The sequence below is a fragment of the Magallana gigas genome, chromosome 3 (genome assembly GCF_963853765.1).
Source record: "Magallana gigas chromosome 3, xbMagGiga1.1, whole genome shotgun sequence".
Taxonomy (NCBI): Eukaryota; Metazoa; Mollusca; class Bivalvia; order Ostreida; family Ostreidae; genus Magallana; species Magallana gigas.
The window spans coordinates 60,555,894-60,574,212 of record NC_088855.1 but is presented as its reverse complement, the minus strand read 5'-3'; the positions used below and the strand labels follow the sequence as shown (position 1 = coordinate 60,574,212).

Below are 18,319 nucleotides of genomic sequence, written 5' to 3'. Positions count from 1 at the left end.
ATTCGTTTTAAAACATCAAATTTCATTGGTCGTGTTTGGTAAAATAGAAATTACTATTATTGGGGTTATAAATACGGGTGATGCAACCACACTGTGCATTGAAAATTACAACCGATGTTTATTTAAGTGTCGATACTACAATTAGTTGTTACTTGTAATTAGTTAATAACTCGCAAAATTAATGTCTAAATAATTAAAAAAAAAATGTTTCCCTAGAACAGTTACCTTCAAAGTTTGAAAAATTCTCTACAAAACGGTAATAATTGGGTCAAAGGGTTTGACTAATACCCCCAAAAAAACACAGAAGTACAGAGACTGATTTAATTATCATTAAGCAAAAAATTGCATCAGTTTTACAAAATGGCCCCAATGAATAAATAGATGGCCCTTTCATTATGAAAATGGCCCATTAAAATTAATAACTGCGGGGCCATAGTCCCATTGACATTTTTGGCCTTCCCAATCACTGCAATTAAATTTATATAAATTAAATTTATATAAATTATAGGTTTATTACAATTTGACTTTTTTTTTATAAATAAATTCCAAATAGAGTACATGAGAGACGGAACTTAACAAATAAACCATTCTCCACAAACAGTAGTAACATGCATCTATAGTGTGTACAATCACCCTCTCAATCACTCAGTTCTTCACTATCTGGAGGTGAACACTTGACAGTTTTACATGGCAACAGAGAAGTTGGGATGACTGCTTGTAGCATCCATGACTGTGTAGAGGCTAGCTGTCCTTCTTCTCGTGGGAGTTGAAGCGGTACTTGGTGGTCAGTTGCTGCCTGCGATCCGTCCTCAGCTTGTCCACTACGACCTTCAACGTGGTGGTGATGTTACCGACCGACAGAATCAGGTGTATGATGGCCAGGAAGGATACCTACAGACAGATATCACCTAGATATCAGTCGTCGCTTGGATATCAATAGTCATCACTCAGATATCAAGTCATCACTTAGATAATCATTATTTATGTGGTACTAAGATTATTATGTCTGTGTATTTATTTGAATTTCTTTTTATTTTTCTACTTTTTGTTCTCTTTAACAGGATCAGAAATTTATATTAGTCCAAGTTTTACTGCACAAGTTGATTGAGTTCTTTCCTATCTCTTATTTCACTGGCTCATATAAACCAATAGTATTGAAGCTATATGTATATATAAGTTACTTGTAATTCTAATTTAATTAGAGCAGTATACCACTTCCATAAATTAGTATCCAGCCAATAACTGTAGCATCTTATTGATTGTAAATTTCATATCAACTGATGTTTTGCTTATTAGTGTAAATGTTTAGTCTCTGGTTTTATTTTATTGCATTGTCTACTAAGGTGTACTTTGCAGCTGAAGTTGCAACACTTAGACTGTCAAGTTCAAAGATTTACTTGCTTTACTAATACAAATTGCAAATGAGTTTCCATGAAACATTTCATGTAAGTGTGGTGACTTATAGCTTATGTCTTTTCTTTATTTTGTCAATTTTCTCATACAATGCATTATTTTGTAGGACAATGCCCATTATTTAATTCTACAAACAATATTATCAGATGCACAGTCACCATTTTCATTTTTTTTGACTGCTCGGTTACACTTAGATATCAACAGTCATCACTTAGATATCAACAGTCATCACTTAGATATCAAAAGTTATTGCTTAATAGATATTAACAGCCATTGCTTAGATATAAAGTCATTACTTAGATATCAACTATCATTACTTGGATATCAACAGTATATATAAAAGTCTCCATTATTTATCAAATACTAGTAAGTCATCACTTAGATATAGAGAAATCAGCTTCTATAGATATCACACAATCAGTAATCACTTTGTTATCAAATAAGTAATCACTTAGATATAAACAGTCATTACTTAGATATCAACTATCATTACTAGGATATCAACAGTATATATAAAAGTCACCACTTAGTTATCAAATACTAGTAAGTCATCACTTAGATAAAGAAAAGTCTCCAACTGTAGATATCAACAATCAGTAATCACTTAGTTATCAAATACTAGTAAGTCATCACTTAGATATAAACAGTCATTACTTAGATATCAACTATCATTACTAGGATATCAACAGTATATATAAAAGTCACCACTTAGTTATCAAATACTAGTAAGTCATCACTTAGATAAAGAAAAGTCTCCAACTGTAGATATCAACAATCAGTAATCACTTAGTTATCAAATACTAGTAAGTCATCACTTAGATATAAACAGTCATTACTTAGATATCAACTATCATTACTAGGATATCAACAGTATATATAAAAGTCACCACTTAGTTATCAAATACTAGTAAGTCATCACTTAGATAAAGAAAAGTCTCCAACTGTAGATATCAACAATCAGTAATCACTTAGTTATCAAATACTAGTAAGTCATCACTTAGATATAAACAGTCATTACTTAGATATCAACTATCATTACTAGGATATCAACAGTATATATAAAAGTCACCACTTAGTTATCAAATACTAGTAAGTCATCACTTAGATAAAGAAAAGTCTCCAACTGTAGATATCAACAATCAGTAATCACTTAGTTATCAAATACTAGTAAGTCATCACTTAGATATAAACAGTCATTACTTAGATATCAACTATCATTACTAGGATATCAACAGTATATATAAAAGTCACCACTTAGTTATCAAATACTAGTAAGTCATCACTTAGATAAAGAAAAGTCTCCAACTGTAGATATCAACAATCAGTAATCACTTAGTTATCAAATACTAGTAAGTCATCACTTAGATATAAACAGTCATTACTTAGATATCAACTATCATTACTAGGATATCAACAGTATATATAAAAGTCACCACTTAGTTATCAAATACTAGTAAGTCATCACTTAGATAAAGAAAAGTCTCCAACTGTAGATATCAACAATCAGTAATCACTTAGTTATCAAATACTAGTAAGTCATCACTTAGATATAAACAGTCATTACTTAGATATCAACTATCATTACTAGGATATCAACAGTATATATAAAAGTCACCACTTAGTTATCAAATACTAGTAAGTCATCACTTAGATAAAGAAAAGTCTCCAACTGTAGATATCAACAATCAGTAATCACTTTGTTATCAAATACTAGTAAGTCATCACTTAGATATAGAAAAGTCAGCATCTATAGATATCAACAATCAGTAATCACTTTGTTATCAAATACTAGTAAGTCATCACTTAGATATAGAAAAGTCAGCATCTATAGATATCAACAATCAGTAATCACTTTGTTATATCATCACTTAGATATAGAGAAATCAGCTTCTATAGATATCACACAATCAGTAATCACTTTGTTATCAAATAAGTAATCACTTAGATATCAACAAAATAATGGAATTGTATTTCCTGGAACATGTAATGCTGTAGAAGCACATATTTTCGTTGGGTTAAAATTTCGTTGTTTTTAAACCAAATACAATTATGTTCGCATTTAATTTCGTCATTTTGTAATTCCTAAAGTGTATTGCATATCAACTCTGTATTTATCAATACTTGGGTTAGAAATTCGTCATGGATTTAATTTTGTTGATTTATTCTGCCAACAAAAATAACGAAATTAAATCCTCAACGAATATTTCTGCTTCTACAGTATGCACATCTACACATTGTGCCCTATTTACCTACAAAGGTTAAGGAAGTTCTGTGCAGCGGTTTAAGAGTTGTGCTTACAAAAACCAGGACTGACATACTGGCTGGTCACGTGGAGTATAATTAATATTTATCATGAATTCATGCTTTTAGAGAAATAGGTTTATTACCCCCCAATCGTAAGATTGTATAATTCAGTGTTTGGTAATGATGACCTACCTGCCATTCTTTACATTGTGGATCCTGGGACAGTCTGTACAGTACGTAGGCGTTATACAATTGGAAGAACTGTAAATCAACAAAAGGTACGTAATCGTTATACAATTGGAAGAACTGTAAATCAACAAAAGGATAAAAGTAAATAGCATACTGATATTCTATTGACAGACTACAAAACTGAAATAAGTCATAAACTGCAATGATGCTGTCAGAACCAAAAGGGTTTCTTGATTTCACTCCTCACAGATTTGAAATCAAGAAATTCAATGGGTCTCAACAAAAACAACATTCATCAGGAAAATAATCAACGTGATAGTGTCTGACTCAATTCATTAATTTTGCTCTTACTAGCTCATAATTCACTCATTAAATATTATTTCATAAGCACAAAGTTTCAGTATCTTATGACCATGATTGGAGTGAAAGAAGAAGAAAAATAAAGAACAGACATTTAACGTGTCTCAAGAAGACCATCGCAGCAAGCCATGAATTTGTGTCATTCAATTTCCATAGTGGGTTTTGTGTCCATTGTGGTTTGTGGAAATAAAATAGACACAAAAACTTGCAGGAAGACCTGCAGATAAATATAAACGATGATGTTCTTACATAACCAGCGAACAGGAACGGCAGCAAAAAGGAAATCCCCTTCCACATCCAGGACATGAAGCCCTCTGAAAGAGAAAAGTCAGTTTGATGCATGTTTAAGTTTTAAAGTGTTAAAAGTAGACCAGGCATCTTCTGTATAACAAATTCATGTACATCATTCTAGGTTGATGTGTGAGTAATAGTTTATGAATAGGCAAATCTTAAGCGATGAACTTAATGATGAACTGTGCAAATGCTCTAACCACTTCAGAGACCTGATATATTGACTGACAGTCACACATCTGTTAACCCAGTGCACATATTGGTCCTGCTCAGTTGTGAACATTAAATTGTCCCTGTCAGTCTTACCCACTGTGATGTCCATTTCATGACGCTGACCCAGGGCTCGGAGCCGGTACAGCGCCCCCTTCTGGTAGAAAAACTGAACAATGTAAAGGAAACCTGAAACACAGAAATATCAAGATCATTTATACATAATAATGATGACAACAATTAATTACCAAACTCAGATAAAACAGTAGTTAGGTTTTAACATTTAATAGAAAAAACTGCCTTAAAAAATCCTAAAAGTAAACTAATTAATTTTTAAGGCTTCTGTTTGTATGAGACTCACTTAGATAACAGCAAAACAAGGAATACTGGCCCCTAAAGTATTTGTAGGTATAACTGTCCGGCCTGTAACCACAAAATTAAACAGTGTTAGTTTATAAAAGTGGAATGCTACACCAAAATTTTATTTGAAAGATCATTAAAGTATCACAACTTGTGAAACATGATTTGGTTGTTTAAGGAATGATGTGTTTACCAGATAAGTGTGAGTGCTGCACACACCGTGGATATAAAGTGATGAGTGACCCACCAACCCTTGATTCTGAAAATCAGAAAACAACAACTTCAGAACAATATACATGCATTAACAATGCTGTAAATACAAGAGATCTAGACACATGTAATATCAAATTAAACACTATTTAGTTTATCATAAGAATATCAATGTTCTGGCTTTAGAAAATGGACATATTTTTGTATTTCTTGTATGTGTGAAACATTTCTAAGCAAGGGATTTGATGAATAAGCACCTTGTTGTATTTAATACTGCACTCTATATATAAACAGAATCAGTTCTGTTTCTATCTCTTGAGAAGAAAGCATGTTTCTCCATTATTTCATAACAATATTTAACATCTGATCACAATAATCATGATCAATGAAATAAATTTTTAATTACTGTAATTTCAACCACAATCAAATCAGAAAGGAAAACTATAGAATACTGGCCAGTCAATGGCTGATTCCTACCTGGACCCATTCACCATGAGGATATTCTCTCTGATGGTCAACGTACAGTAATACCAGACCAACAGGAAGTGAAGCACTGCATCCAGCCACCTAAAGGTTGAAACAAAGAGTCAGCACTGAGGTCATCCATAATAAACAAAGAGTCAGCACTGACGTCATCCATAATAAACATAGAGTCAACACTGAGGTCATCCATAATAAACAAAGAGTCAGCACTGAGGTCTTCCATAATAAACAAAGAGTCAGCACTGAGGTCATCCATAATAAACAAAGAGTCAGCTCTGAGTTCATCCATAATAAACATAGAGTCAGCACTGAGGTCATCCATAATAAACAAAGAGTCAGCACTGAGGTCATCCATAGTAAACAAAGAGTCAGCTCTGAGGTCATCCATAATAAACAAAGAGTCAGCACTGAGGTCATCCATAGTAATAAACAAAGAGTCAGCACTGATGTCTTCCATAATAAACAAAGAGTCAGCTCTGAGGTCATCCATAATAAACAAAGAGTCAGCACTGAGGTCATCCATAATAAACAAAGAGTCAGCACTGATGTCATCCATAATAATAAACAAAGAGTCAGCACTGATGTCATCCATAATAAACAAAGAGTCAGCACTGAGGTCATCCATAATAATCAAAGAGTCAGCACTGAGGTCATCCGTGATAAACAAAGAGTCAGCTCTGATGTCATCCATAATAAACAAAGAGTCAGCACTGAGGTCATCCATAATAAACAAAGAGTCAGCACTGAGGTCATCACAATAAACAAAGATTCAGCACTGAGGTCATCCATAATAAACAAAGAGTCAGCACTGATGTCATCCATAATAAACAAAGAGTCAGCTCTGAGGTCATCCATAATAAACAAAGAGTCAGCACTGAGGTCATCCATAATAAACAAAGAGTCAGCACTGAGGTCATCCATAATAAACAGAGAGTCAGCACTGATGTCATCCATAATAAACAAAGAGTCAGCACTGAGGTCATCCATAATATACATAGAGTCAGCACTGAGGTCATCCATAATAAACAAAGAGTCAGCTCTGAGGTCATCCATAATAAACAAAGAGTCAGCTCTGATGTCATCCATAATAAACAAAGATTCAGCACTGAGGTCATCCATAATAAACAAAGAGTCAGCTCTGATGTCATCCATAATAAACAAAGATTCAGCACTGAGGTCATCCATAATAAACAAAGATTCAGCACTGAGGTCATCACAATAAACAAAGAGTCAGCACTGAGGTCATCCATAATAAACAGAGAGTCAGCTCTGAGGTCATCCATAATAAACAAAGATTCAGCACTGAGGTCATCCATAATAAACAAAGATTCAGCACTGAGGTCATCACAATAAACAAAGAGTCAGCACTGAGGTCATCCATAATAAACAGAGAGTCAGCACTGAGGTCATCCATAATAAACAAAGAGTCAGCACTGACGTCATCCATAATAAACATAGAGTCAACACTGAGGTCATCCATAATAAACAAAGAGTCAGCACTGAGGTCTTCCATAATAAACAAAGAGTCAGCACTGAGGTCATCCATAATAAACAAAGAGTCAGCTCTGAGTTCATCCATAATAAACATAGAGTCAGCACTGAGGTCATCCATAATAAACAAAGAGTCAGCACTGAGGTCATCCATAATAAACAAAGAGTCAGCTCTGAGGTCATCCATAATAAACAAAGAGTCAGCACTGAGGTCATCCATAGTAATAAACAAAGAGTCAGCACTGATGTCTTCCATAATAAACAAAGAGTCAGCTCTGAGGTCATCCATAATAAACAAAGAGTCAGCACTGAGGTCATCCATAATAAACAAAGAGTCAGCACTGATGTCATCCATAATAATAAACAAAGAGTCAGCACTGATGTCATCCATAATAAACAAAGAGTCAGCACTGAGGTCATCCATAATAATCAAAGAGTCAGCACTGAGGTCATCCGTGATAAACAAAGAGTCAGCTCTGATGTCATCCATAATAAACAAAGAGTCAGCACTGAGGTCATCCATAATAAACAAAGAGTCAGCACTGAGGTCATCACAATAAACAAAGATTCAGCACTGAGGTCATCCATAATAAACAAAGAGTCAGCACTGATGTCATCCATAATAAACAAAGAGTCAGCTCTGAGGTCATCCATAATAAACAAAGAGTCAGCACTGAGGTCATCCATAATAAACAAAGAGTCAGCACTGAGGTCATCCATAATAAACAGAGAGTCAGCACTGATGTCATCCATAATAAACAAAGAGTCAGCACTGAGGTCATCCATAATATACATAGAGTCAGCACTGAGGTCATCCATAATAAACAAAGAGTCAGCTCTGAGGTCATCCATAATAAACAAAGAGTCAGCTCTGATGTCATCCATAATAAACAAAGATTCAGCACTGAGGTCATCCATAATAAACAAAGAGTCAGCTCTGATGTCATCCATAATAAACAAAGATTCAGCACTGAGGTCATCCATAATAAACAAAGATTCAGCACTGAGGTCATCACAATAAACAAAGAGTCAGCACTGAGGTCATCCATAATAAACAGAGAGTCAGCTCTGAGGTCATCCATAATAAACAAAGATTCAGCACTGAGGTCATCCATAATAAACAAAGATTCAGCACTGAGGTCATCACAATAAACAAAGAGTCAGCACTGAGGTCATCCATAATAAACAGAGAGTCAGCACTGAGGTCATCCATAATATACATAGAGTCAGCACTGAGGTCATCCATAATAAACAAAGAGTCAGCACTGAGGTCATCCATAATAAACAAAGAGTCAGCTCTGATGTCATCCATAATAAACAAAGAGTCAGCACTGAGGTCATCCATAATAAACAAAGAGTCAGCTCTGATGTCATCCATAATAAACAAAGATTCAGCACTGAGGTCATCCATAATAAACAAAGATTCAGCACTGAGGTCATCACAATAAACAAAGATTCAGCACTGAGGTCATCCATAATAAACAAAGAGTCAGCTCTGAGGTCATCCATAATAAACAAAGAGTCAGCACTGAGGTCATCCATAATAAACAAAGAGTCAGCACTGAGGTCATCCATAATAAACAAAGAGTCAGCACTGAGGTCATCCATAATAAACAAAGAGTCAGCACTGATGTCATCCATAATAAACAAAGAGTCAGCACTGATGTCATCCATAATAAACAAAGAGTCAGCACTGAGGTCATCCATAATAAACAAAGAGTCAGCACTGACGTCATCCATAATAAACATAGCTATATATTTACATTCAGTGTATATTTCCCCTTATGGTTGCATTGAAAATCTGTCACGTTCATTTTTCTATGAATAAATGAAACTTTCAATTTTACATAACCAATTTGATATGTACTTTTGAAAAACAATCATAAATATATATATCTACTCCTTAATCAAAAAGATTTTTCTCCACAGTTTCTGGCACTATATTTTTTGTCGCGGAAGCTAACTACATTGTATGTAACATGTTTATATGGCTGTTCCATGTATGTTTCATATCCCTGACTAAGAGCCCAAATAATGGCTTATTAGCAGTGATACACAACATTTCATACAAAAAGACATCAGAATGAAAATATAAATATAAGCATTGAAAGCTTTTTTTGGATGTTGTCGGTCCTATGACATACCAAGCGGTGCAGACAATTATCATACCCCGCTAACGCGTGGTATTCAATTTGGCTGCTCCGCTTGGTATGTCATTGGACCGACGACATCCAATGATAAGCATTCAATGCTTAAAGTGAGCACTGGCTAATGTCAACCAACAATATATAACCATCACTGTTTTATCATTCAATCATCAAGACACAGGTTAAATTATAACCTAACACTTCCCTTCATACAAACACAAAGAGTTTAAAATGTAAATGCTCCAAGGTATGTTATATAGTATAACATAGGTGAAAATTAAATTTGTTTGATAAACAAATAAACCCAGAGAATATATCACGGTATCACTTAAGGGTAATTTAATACAAACAGTAGAGAATTTATCTTGATATCACTGATCTGTAATCGGATACAAACAGTAGAGAATGCATCATTACATCACTGATCTGTAATCGGACATAAGAGAATATATCATGATATCACTAACCTGTAATTAGATACAGTAGAAAATATATCATGATATCACTAACCTGTAATTAGATACAGTAGAAAATGTATCTTGATATCACTAACCTGTAATCGGATACAAACAGTAGAGAATGTATCTTGATATCACTAACCTGTAATCGGATACAAACAGTAGAGAATGTATCTTGATATCACTAACCTGTAATCGGATACAAACAGTAGAGAATGTATCTTGATATCACTAACCTGTAATCGGATACAAACAGTAGGACTAGGGATAGTGCCATACTGATGTAGCTTACTGTGGCTTTGAACGTCTCGTAGTTGTATTTGTAGGCAAACCTTAAACAGATGAATGCCATGTAATAGAGCCAGTTAATGAAAACATATGGTTTCTTTACTAAGAATCAAAAATAATCTGGCCTGATAATCAAAGCTTATTGATACAAGTTTATAAAACATCATGTGATTCATATTTATCTAATCTTGCCTTATTGAGAATTATAATAATATAAATGAGCACAAATATATATACAGTCAAACTTGATTATAGGGATAACCTTGGGACCAATGCATTTACTTTGCTACTGTATACAGGGGAATATTGGCCCCCGTTTTATTTTCGCCCCTTTCGCCCTTGTTGTCAGAGGGCGAATTAAAGACTGGGCGAACTCTATATTAAAATAATATCTCTGCTAACACAACTGCATCTGGGCGAATTCAAGACGAGGCGAAACAGTTTGCAATTGTAAAAGGCGAAAATTACACAGGGCAAAAATAACCCTGAATACAGTATATCTATATTTCGTTACAGCCCTATAACAAATTCGTAATAACAGGTAAAGCAAATTGGCTAAATGGTACATGTTTTCCACCAGACTACAATTAATGCTTATTGAGGCATAGAATGAAAAGACATTCTTTGAAACCTATAATAATCAGATTGTAAATTAAGGAGATTCCTTATAAAAGGATTAAAATTCTTTATTTGTCACCTTTAGAGAACTCAAAACCAATTCCCTATATCTGTAAATTTGTGTCATCTGAATACGCTATAACTGCAAAATTTCAAAAGGATTTGTTAAGAATTTTTCTGGGGACTTCACAAAACTTCGCTATATATGAGATTTTGATATAACAGTGTTAATATTAAAGCAGTTTTACTGTATAAAGACACTGTATACGATACACTTAATGAGCCCCTTGTTATCTATAAGTTCACTGCAAGCACTACTTACTTGTCTTCCTTATTTAGGAGTGATACACTGACAGATCCCAGGATGATGCTGAGGTACAACCTACAAATTTTTAAAATAAAATACATATTAAATATACAGTACATGTAAATGGATCTTCAAACATAAATAAATCAAAATGGTCAAAATAGGCAAAGGGTCCTTTTAATTTATACTGTTAAGACAAACAGATGGGTTTTTTAATGAATAGAACAGCCACAGTAACCATAATTAAGAGAATAAATAGTTAGTTAACTTTCACCCATTCTTGTGGAGTAAGCATGCCTCACACACAATAAAGTCTGATTACAGCATCCTTAACTTAGAAAGTAGTTAGTTAACTTTCACCCATTCTTATGTATTGTACATGTCTAAAACACAGTTACTGTAAGTCTGTTTACAGCAACCATAATTAAGAGAACAATTAGTTAACAGATAACCGTTTTTGTGCGATCTCTTTACAGAATCCATTATTAAGGTCAGACGACACGTTCCTCAATTTTAGATAACTTTTTCCAGGAATTTGTTAATGGTTTACTACTACTTTGACAAACTTTCTTGCAAAAAATTAGGGTACCTTACCAGGCATTTCTGCAAAATACTAGAGTATGCAATTTCCTATATAATCTTCTTGAAAATACACTTGAATTGCTGATATAAAAATTAAAACATCTACAGCACAGAGAAATTCACTAAATTAGAACTATATCTCCCCCGTGGTGGGGCTTTGAACTCACGACCTCCAGCTTCTGGCGGTGAGCGGCCACGGTTCTAACCACTCGACCATGTACACATATAACCAAATTCAAGTAAATTTTGATCATTTTTAAAGTAATTATAAAATAAATATTTTTTATTGGAACTCTTGATTACGAGGAGATACAAAAAAGATTCTCGAGGAACGTGTCGTCTGACCTTAAGAGAATAGTTAGTTAACAGTCACCCATTAATGTGTGGTATACATGATTCACACACAATTAAGTCTTTTAACAGTATCCATTTTTAAGAGAATAGTTAGTTAACAGTCACCCATTCATGTGTGGTATACATGTCTCTCACACAATTAAGTCTGTTAACAGTATCCATTATTAAGAGAATAGTTACTTAACAGTCACCCATTCATGTGTGGTATAGTTAACAGTCACCCATTAATGTGTGGTATACATGATTCACACACAATTAAGTCTTTTAACAGTATCCATTTTTAAGAGAATAGTTAGTTAACAGTCACCCATTCATGTGTGGTATATATGTCTCACACACAATTAAGTCTTTTAACAGTATCCATTATTAATAGAATAGTTACTTAACAGTCACCCATTCATGTGTGGTATACATGTCTCACACACAATTAAGTCTTTTAACAGTATCCATTATTAAGAGAATAGTTAGTTAACAGTCACCCATTCATGTGTGGTATACATGTCTAACACACAATTAAGTCTTTTAACAGTATCAATTATTAAGAGAATAGTTAGTTAACAGTCACCCATTCATGTGTGGTATACATGTCTCTCACACAATTAAGTCTGTTAACAGTATCCATTATTAAGAGAATAGTTACTTAACAGTCACCCATTCATGTGTGGTATACATGTCTCACACACAATTAAGTCTTTTAACAGTATCCATTATTAAGAGAATAGTTAGTTAACAGTCACCCATTCATGTGTGGTATACATGTCTAACACACAATTAAGTCTTTTAACAGTATCCATTATTAAGAGAATAGTTAGTTAACAGTCACCCATTCATGTGTGGTATACATGTCTCACACACAATTAAGTCTTTTAACAGTATCCATTATTAAGAGAATAGTTAGTTAACAGTCACCCATTCATGTGTGGTATACATGTCTAACACACAATTAAGTCTGTTAACAGTATCCATTATTAAGAGAATATTTAATTTACAGTTACCCATTCTTGTGCGGTAAACACTCCTCCATCTCCCGGAACTGTGACTTTCTCTGCTGCATCTCACTCCTCAGCCGTTTCAGAGCTTCATCAGTTTCTGGTTTGGAATTTTCTTTTATTCTTGATTAAAATAAAACCAACATTCTAATTACCATCATTAATATACATGTACATACATACATGTATGGTGTAAAATATTAAGTGATAAATTCACAATGTTTAATGATGTCAAAATTTTATTAAATATTAACTCTTTTTATAGATTGCCCAACAATTTAAGAGTAGTTGAAAAAACATTTAATGATTTTATTTCTGTTAAAAACTTGGTAATGTCTGCATTTAACAAACGCTCAACAAAATATTCAAACAATAAAACTCTGTTATCAACAATTGTTAAGTCAAATTGAGACTAAAATAGTTCATTTTAGAGAATTTTTACTTGAATGTTTTTTTTTACTTGAATGTTTTTTTTATATAAATCTTTCATAATTATTTAAAAAAATTTTTTTTAGTTTTATAAAGGGTCAAACAATCCCCACTTGGTCATTTTTTCTGTGATTTGCTTCATCCGATATCGGTGGTGGGCTATTCCTGTCACACATTTTTTCTGTATGTCCCATAAGTCCTCGAGCACTTTCTTGTAACGATCATGGGTAGCCTGTAGAATTGAAATGAGTACATAAGAATAGTCTTGCCTATCATTATAAAGCTAAACACGCTGCTTAAGTGTCCTATACAAGGTACATGTACCTTTCATAACATTGTAACAATGTACAGGGTGTGGAATCATGTCTTTTTAGTATGAATCCTCATTTTGAGCAGCCTAAAATTGCATGCTTTTTTCAGGAAATTAATTTTTAAAATACTAAATAGCTGACTGGTAGAAAGCAGTGTCCAAAGCTGTAATGTCTGTTTAATGAACATTATTGAAGAAGATTAAATAGCTTCAAAACTTGTACGAGTAGAAGCTGGGTTGGACAATTACAATTCATGCTTTACATAAAACTATGAGGAAACCAGGTAACTTAATAAAAACATTTACGTATGGAATAACCAAGTACATATTGTGACATGGTAAATCAGTCAGCACATGATCTAGATCTCAACCATTTACCATACCAATGATTTCATTCAGCCTTCTTCACAGAAACACAGAAAATAGTTAGACCTGTTAGCTGCCAGGGTATAGAATTGAATGATATTGTGAAGGTTTGAGATATTTTATGTCTACATGCAAGCAGACATCAGCCAAACAGATTTATGATTTTAATCATAATAATATCTAAATAATATGCTTGTTTAAGCTAGCTATTAAGTACTTGTCACTTTTCTTTGTAGTCGAAGTCCTTTTACAAAGAATGTTGATAGCTCTCCTCATCAAATAAAATAATGTAAAACGCATAACTGCAATAACTTACAATATGAATGGTCATATGTTCCTCTATCTAGACAACACTATGGAAACTATGAAACAGTTTTAGTTCTATTTGTCCATGGTAAATATAGTCATTATAGCTATTCACAGGTGATATTTGATGTCCCTCGCGTTTAGTCTCGCAACTCTTCTGCTGTTATCAGGGGTGTTCTTTTAAATTCAAAGTCTGATGACTTGTTTACCTACAATAATTACTGCACGACCAACACACAAAGAGACCCCAAGTAAATATTTCTTTGGCATCATAAAATAACTGTTTACTGACCTTTTAGACAACAGCAATTAAGTATTATTTTCCCCCAAGACAACAACCACTTCCCCATGCAAGGTTGACAAAATAATTACTCAGATTTGGCTGACAATAAACTTGCTTTTGTCATCTTAGCCAGTACTAAATGGGCGCCTGTAAAGTGCGAAACGAAATCGAAACGAAACGAAACGAAATCGAACGAAACGAAACGAAACCAATCGAAACGAAACGAAACCAATCGAAACGAAACGAAATCAAACGAAACCAAACCAAAAATCGAAATGAAACGAAACGGAATTTAAACAAAACTAATATCAATTTTGACTACATAAAAGTGAAAATAAATTCATTGACATAAATTTTTTAACCATAAAATATAACTACCTGTATGTTTCAGATTGTCGCTGTAAATTTTTAAGCCGATTAACCGAAATTTGCAAAAATTATATAATTATGTAAATAAGTGGTGTACATTCCCAACCTTTTAATGTTTCTATTTTGTTTCATTAAATGATATTCAGATGTTTAGAGAGAGAGAGAGAGGGAGAGAGAGAGATGCCTTAAAACTTATCAGTGACATCACATAGCAAAGTATATACGCAAGTTTGGGAGAGAGAGAAAGAAAGAGAGATAGAGATGTGATGATGATACTGAAGGGGACATTCTAACAACAATTTTCTTTCTATTGATTTGAAATATTGTAAAAATGAAACGATCGAATACAATGTTATTTAGAGCATACTGGTTGGTTACCAGTTTCGAACATATAATAAGAATTGTTGTAATATGTATAGCATGAATTTGGACGTCGTAATTTGACAAAATTAACGTGCAAGATAAAGAGGTTTTTTAACCTGTGTATTACCTTAAATCAAACATAATCCTCTCTTTCTTTCCCTTTCACACGCACGCACAATGTATTTGAATCATTTTTACAATATTTTTATATCGATATAAAAAAAATCGTGTAGTTGGAATGTCTCCGTAAATACTGTAAACGCACTATATTAAGGGAGTACAATATTTGGCGGAATATAATTTTTCAACAAGTTAGCATGGATTTGATTTAGCGCATTTCTGAATTTACCTTATTATCTACTTATATATTTTACATTTGGCAATATACTTGATTTTGCAAAATAGAATACACAGCCAAAGGGGTAAAGACAGTTTTTTAATACGTTTACAGTATTATCATCTTTATATTTCACGTTAATTTTGTCAAATTATGACGTCCGAATTCATGCTATACATTTTACAACAATTCTTATTATATGTTCGAAACTGGTAACCAACCAGTATGCTCTAGATCACATTGTATTCGATCGTTTCATTTTAACAATATTTCAAATCAATAGAAAGAAAATTGATGTTAGATTGTCCCCTTCAGTATCATCATCATCATCATCATCATATCTCTATCTCTCTTTCTTTCTCTCTCTCCCAAACTTGCGTATATACTTTGCTATGTGTTGTCGCTGATAAGTTTTAAGGCATCTCTCTCTCTCTCTCTCTCTCTCTCTCTCCCAAAACGTCTGAATATAATTTTTATCATTTAATGAAACAAATTAGAAACATTAAAAGGTAGAGGAATGTACATCACTTATTTACATAATTATATAATTTTTGCAAATTTTAGATAATCGGCTTAAAAATTTACAGCGACAATCTGAAACATACAGGTAGTTATATTTTATGGTTAAAAAATTTATGTCAATGAATTTATTTTCACTTTTATGTAGTCAAAATTGATATTAGTTTTGTTTAAATTCCGTTTCGTTTCGATTTTTGGTTTGGTTTCGTTTGATTTCGTTTCATTTCGATTGGTTTCGTTTCGTTTCGATTGGGTTCGTTTCGTTTCGTTCGATTTCGTTTCGATTTTGTTTCGCACTTTACAGGCGCCCGTACTAAATAGGTATAAAATGGTTTGTAATGTCCAACAACATACTACCGGTATATACATCTTCTGCAGTTACAGATGCATCAAGCATGCTTAAGTGGCCATTAGATGTAACCAAATACACTCCCTACCACACACTCAGACTGAAGACACCTCCAGACCACCACTCATTTTGTTCCAGGACAATCCTGGACTGGAACCATCATTGCTGTTTTCGTCATTAGTAAAATCACTTTATTAGGTTGCTTTAGCACTATAACTGGAGTTCTTTAACTCAGCTGTACATATACAACAGGTGTCAGCTGACCATCAAACACCTTTTAGCATGCCATATTCTTTTGCCCTTTTACTGTATACAGTGCCCTATTTGAGATTTTAGTTTTGTCAAAGGTGCAGATTTATTCAAGTTTAAAGCTCTAGTAAGAGTTAAATTATACTCTGTACCGAGTTTTTGCTTCCACCTCTTTTTGCTTGATATTTCGATAATAATAAATACCTTTGTGCTCAAACTACATTCATCCACTAATATGAAAAATGTCCAGATTATCTGTTTTGAAACGCCCCCTCTACCGCTCGTTTCAATACACATCCCAAAATAGAAAGTCTACGGGGATTTTGCATTGCCTCAACCATTAATAAGCCCGGATGATAACATTGAAAAATTACACAAGGTGTCCCGAGTACTTCCGAATGGAGAAAAGATGTAAACATTTCCCATTATAAATCTCCGAAAGAAATTAATTGTTTTCGTTCCTGTAAACTTTTAAGAGTGAAAAGGGATAATTTGTTAAGGACTATTAAAAAAAATTGTGTGTTTAGGGTAACACTGATGAAAAAATTAGATTAGGTAGGTAGGGATTTTTTTTAAATTTTATCACATTTTTTTCTGCATGAATCCTAAGAATGTTTGTTTGTGTCATATTTAAAAATGGGTTTTTAATAGAAATAACATAAAAATCACAATCGGATAAAAACAGACATCTAAAAATGGTAGGATCGGGGCATTTTTGTAGGTTAGGTCGGGTTACCTTAAACACACAACTTTTTTTTTTTAGGCCTAATGAAGATATCTTGGATATTTTCCATTTCATCGATTTCAACTGTACTTCTTTCACAGGTATGCGTATTTTTTTTTATTAAAAATCATCATAAAGTGATGGAAGCAATAACTTTGGACAGACTATAGTATGGAAGAAGATGGTGCACAGATGAAAATTTTGTGTCATTTGGTGTGAGAAGCATCCTGAAATCTAAGTTCTAACGTTACTGTACGTTTGATATTTGTACTTGTGCAGATTAAATATGTTCGGTTTTGGTATGACATAGCAGAATAAGAATGAAGTAGCAGTGCATAATCTGAGTTATTCAACTTATTGATGCACGTTGATCCCAGCTGCAACATGTTTTCGAGAAAATTCGAATGCCGATTCAGTTTGGCAACATCATTAATTTTCACGAAACGAAATTATCCACTCCTACCTCTAGCTGTGTGAATTCTTTGTTTAAATCACTCCAGTCTTCCAGACAGGACTTTAAATTCGCCTCTCCTTCCAAGAGACCCTCATCCATAGTTGTCCGGTTAATAAAGTCCAATGAACTCCGAAAACGTGTTTCTTTACAAGGTGAAGGTCGATGAATAACGAGCAATTGAAACTAGCGAATCCCTGGGTGTTTAGTGCTTTTTACTTTATTTTCATCGTTAAATAGTAGAAAATGGCAATAAAAATTGTCATTAAC

The 18,319-nt window shown here is 33.5% G+C and overlaps 1 protein-coding gene across 2 annotated transcripts; it reads right to left on the bottom strand.

Moving 5' to 3' along the window:
* Positions 1-473: 473 nt before the first annotated feature.
* Positions 474-18,222, bottom strand: LOC105348183 (ion channel TACAN). Of its 2 annotated transcripts, none has more exons than XM_066080690.1 (12): positions 18,062-18,222; positions 13,537-13,655; positions 13,001-13,117; positions 11,085-11,144; positions 10,093-10,188; positions 5,755-5,844; positions 5,261-5,326; positions 5,069-5,130; positions 4,804-4,896; positions 4,456-4,520; positions 3,850-3,963; positions 474-891 (listed from the first exon to the last, which is right to left on the bottom strand). In XM_066080690.1, exons 1-12 carry the CDS (start codon positions 18,149-18,151, stop codon positions 742-744), a joined length of 1,122 nt encoding a protein of 373 aa, XP_065936762.1. In that variant the 5' UTR covers positions 18,152-18,222; the 3' UTR covers positions 474-741. The 2 variants fall into 2 exon arrangements, with proteins under 2 accessions (XP_065936762.1, XP_011455812.1); XM_011457510.4 differs by having other exon boundaries at positions 3,850-3,918.
* Between the last annotated feature and the right edge of the window lie 97 nt (positions 18,223-18,319).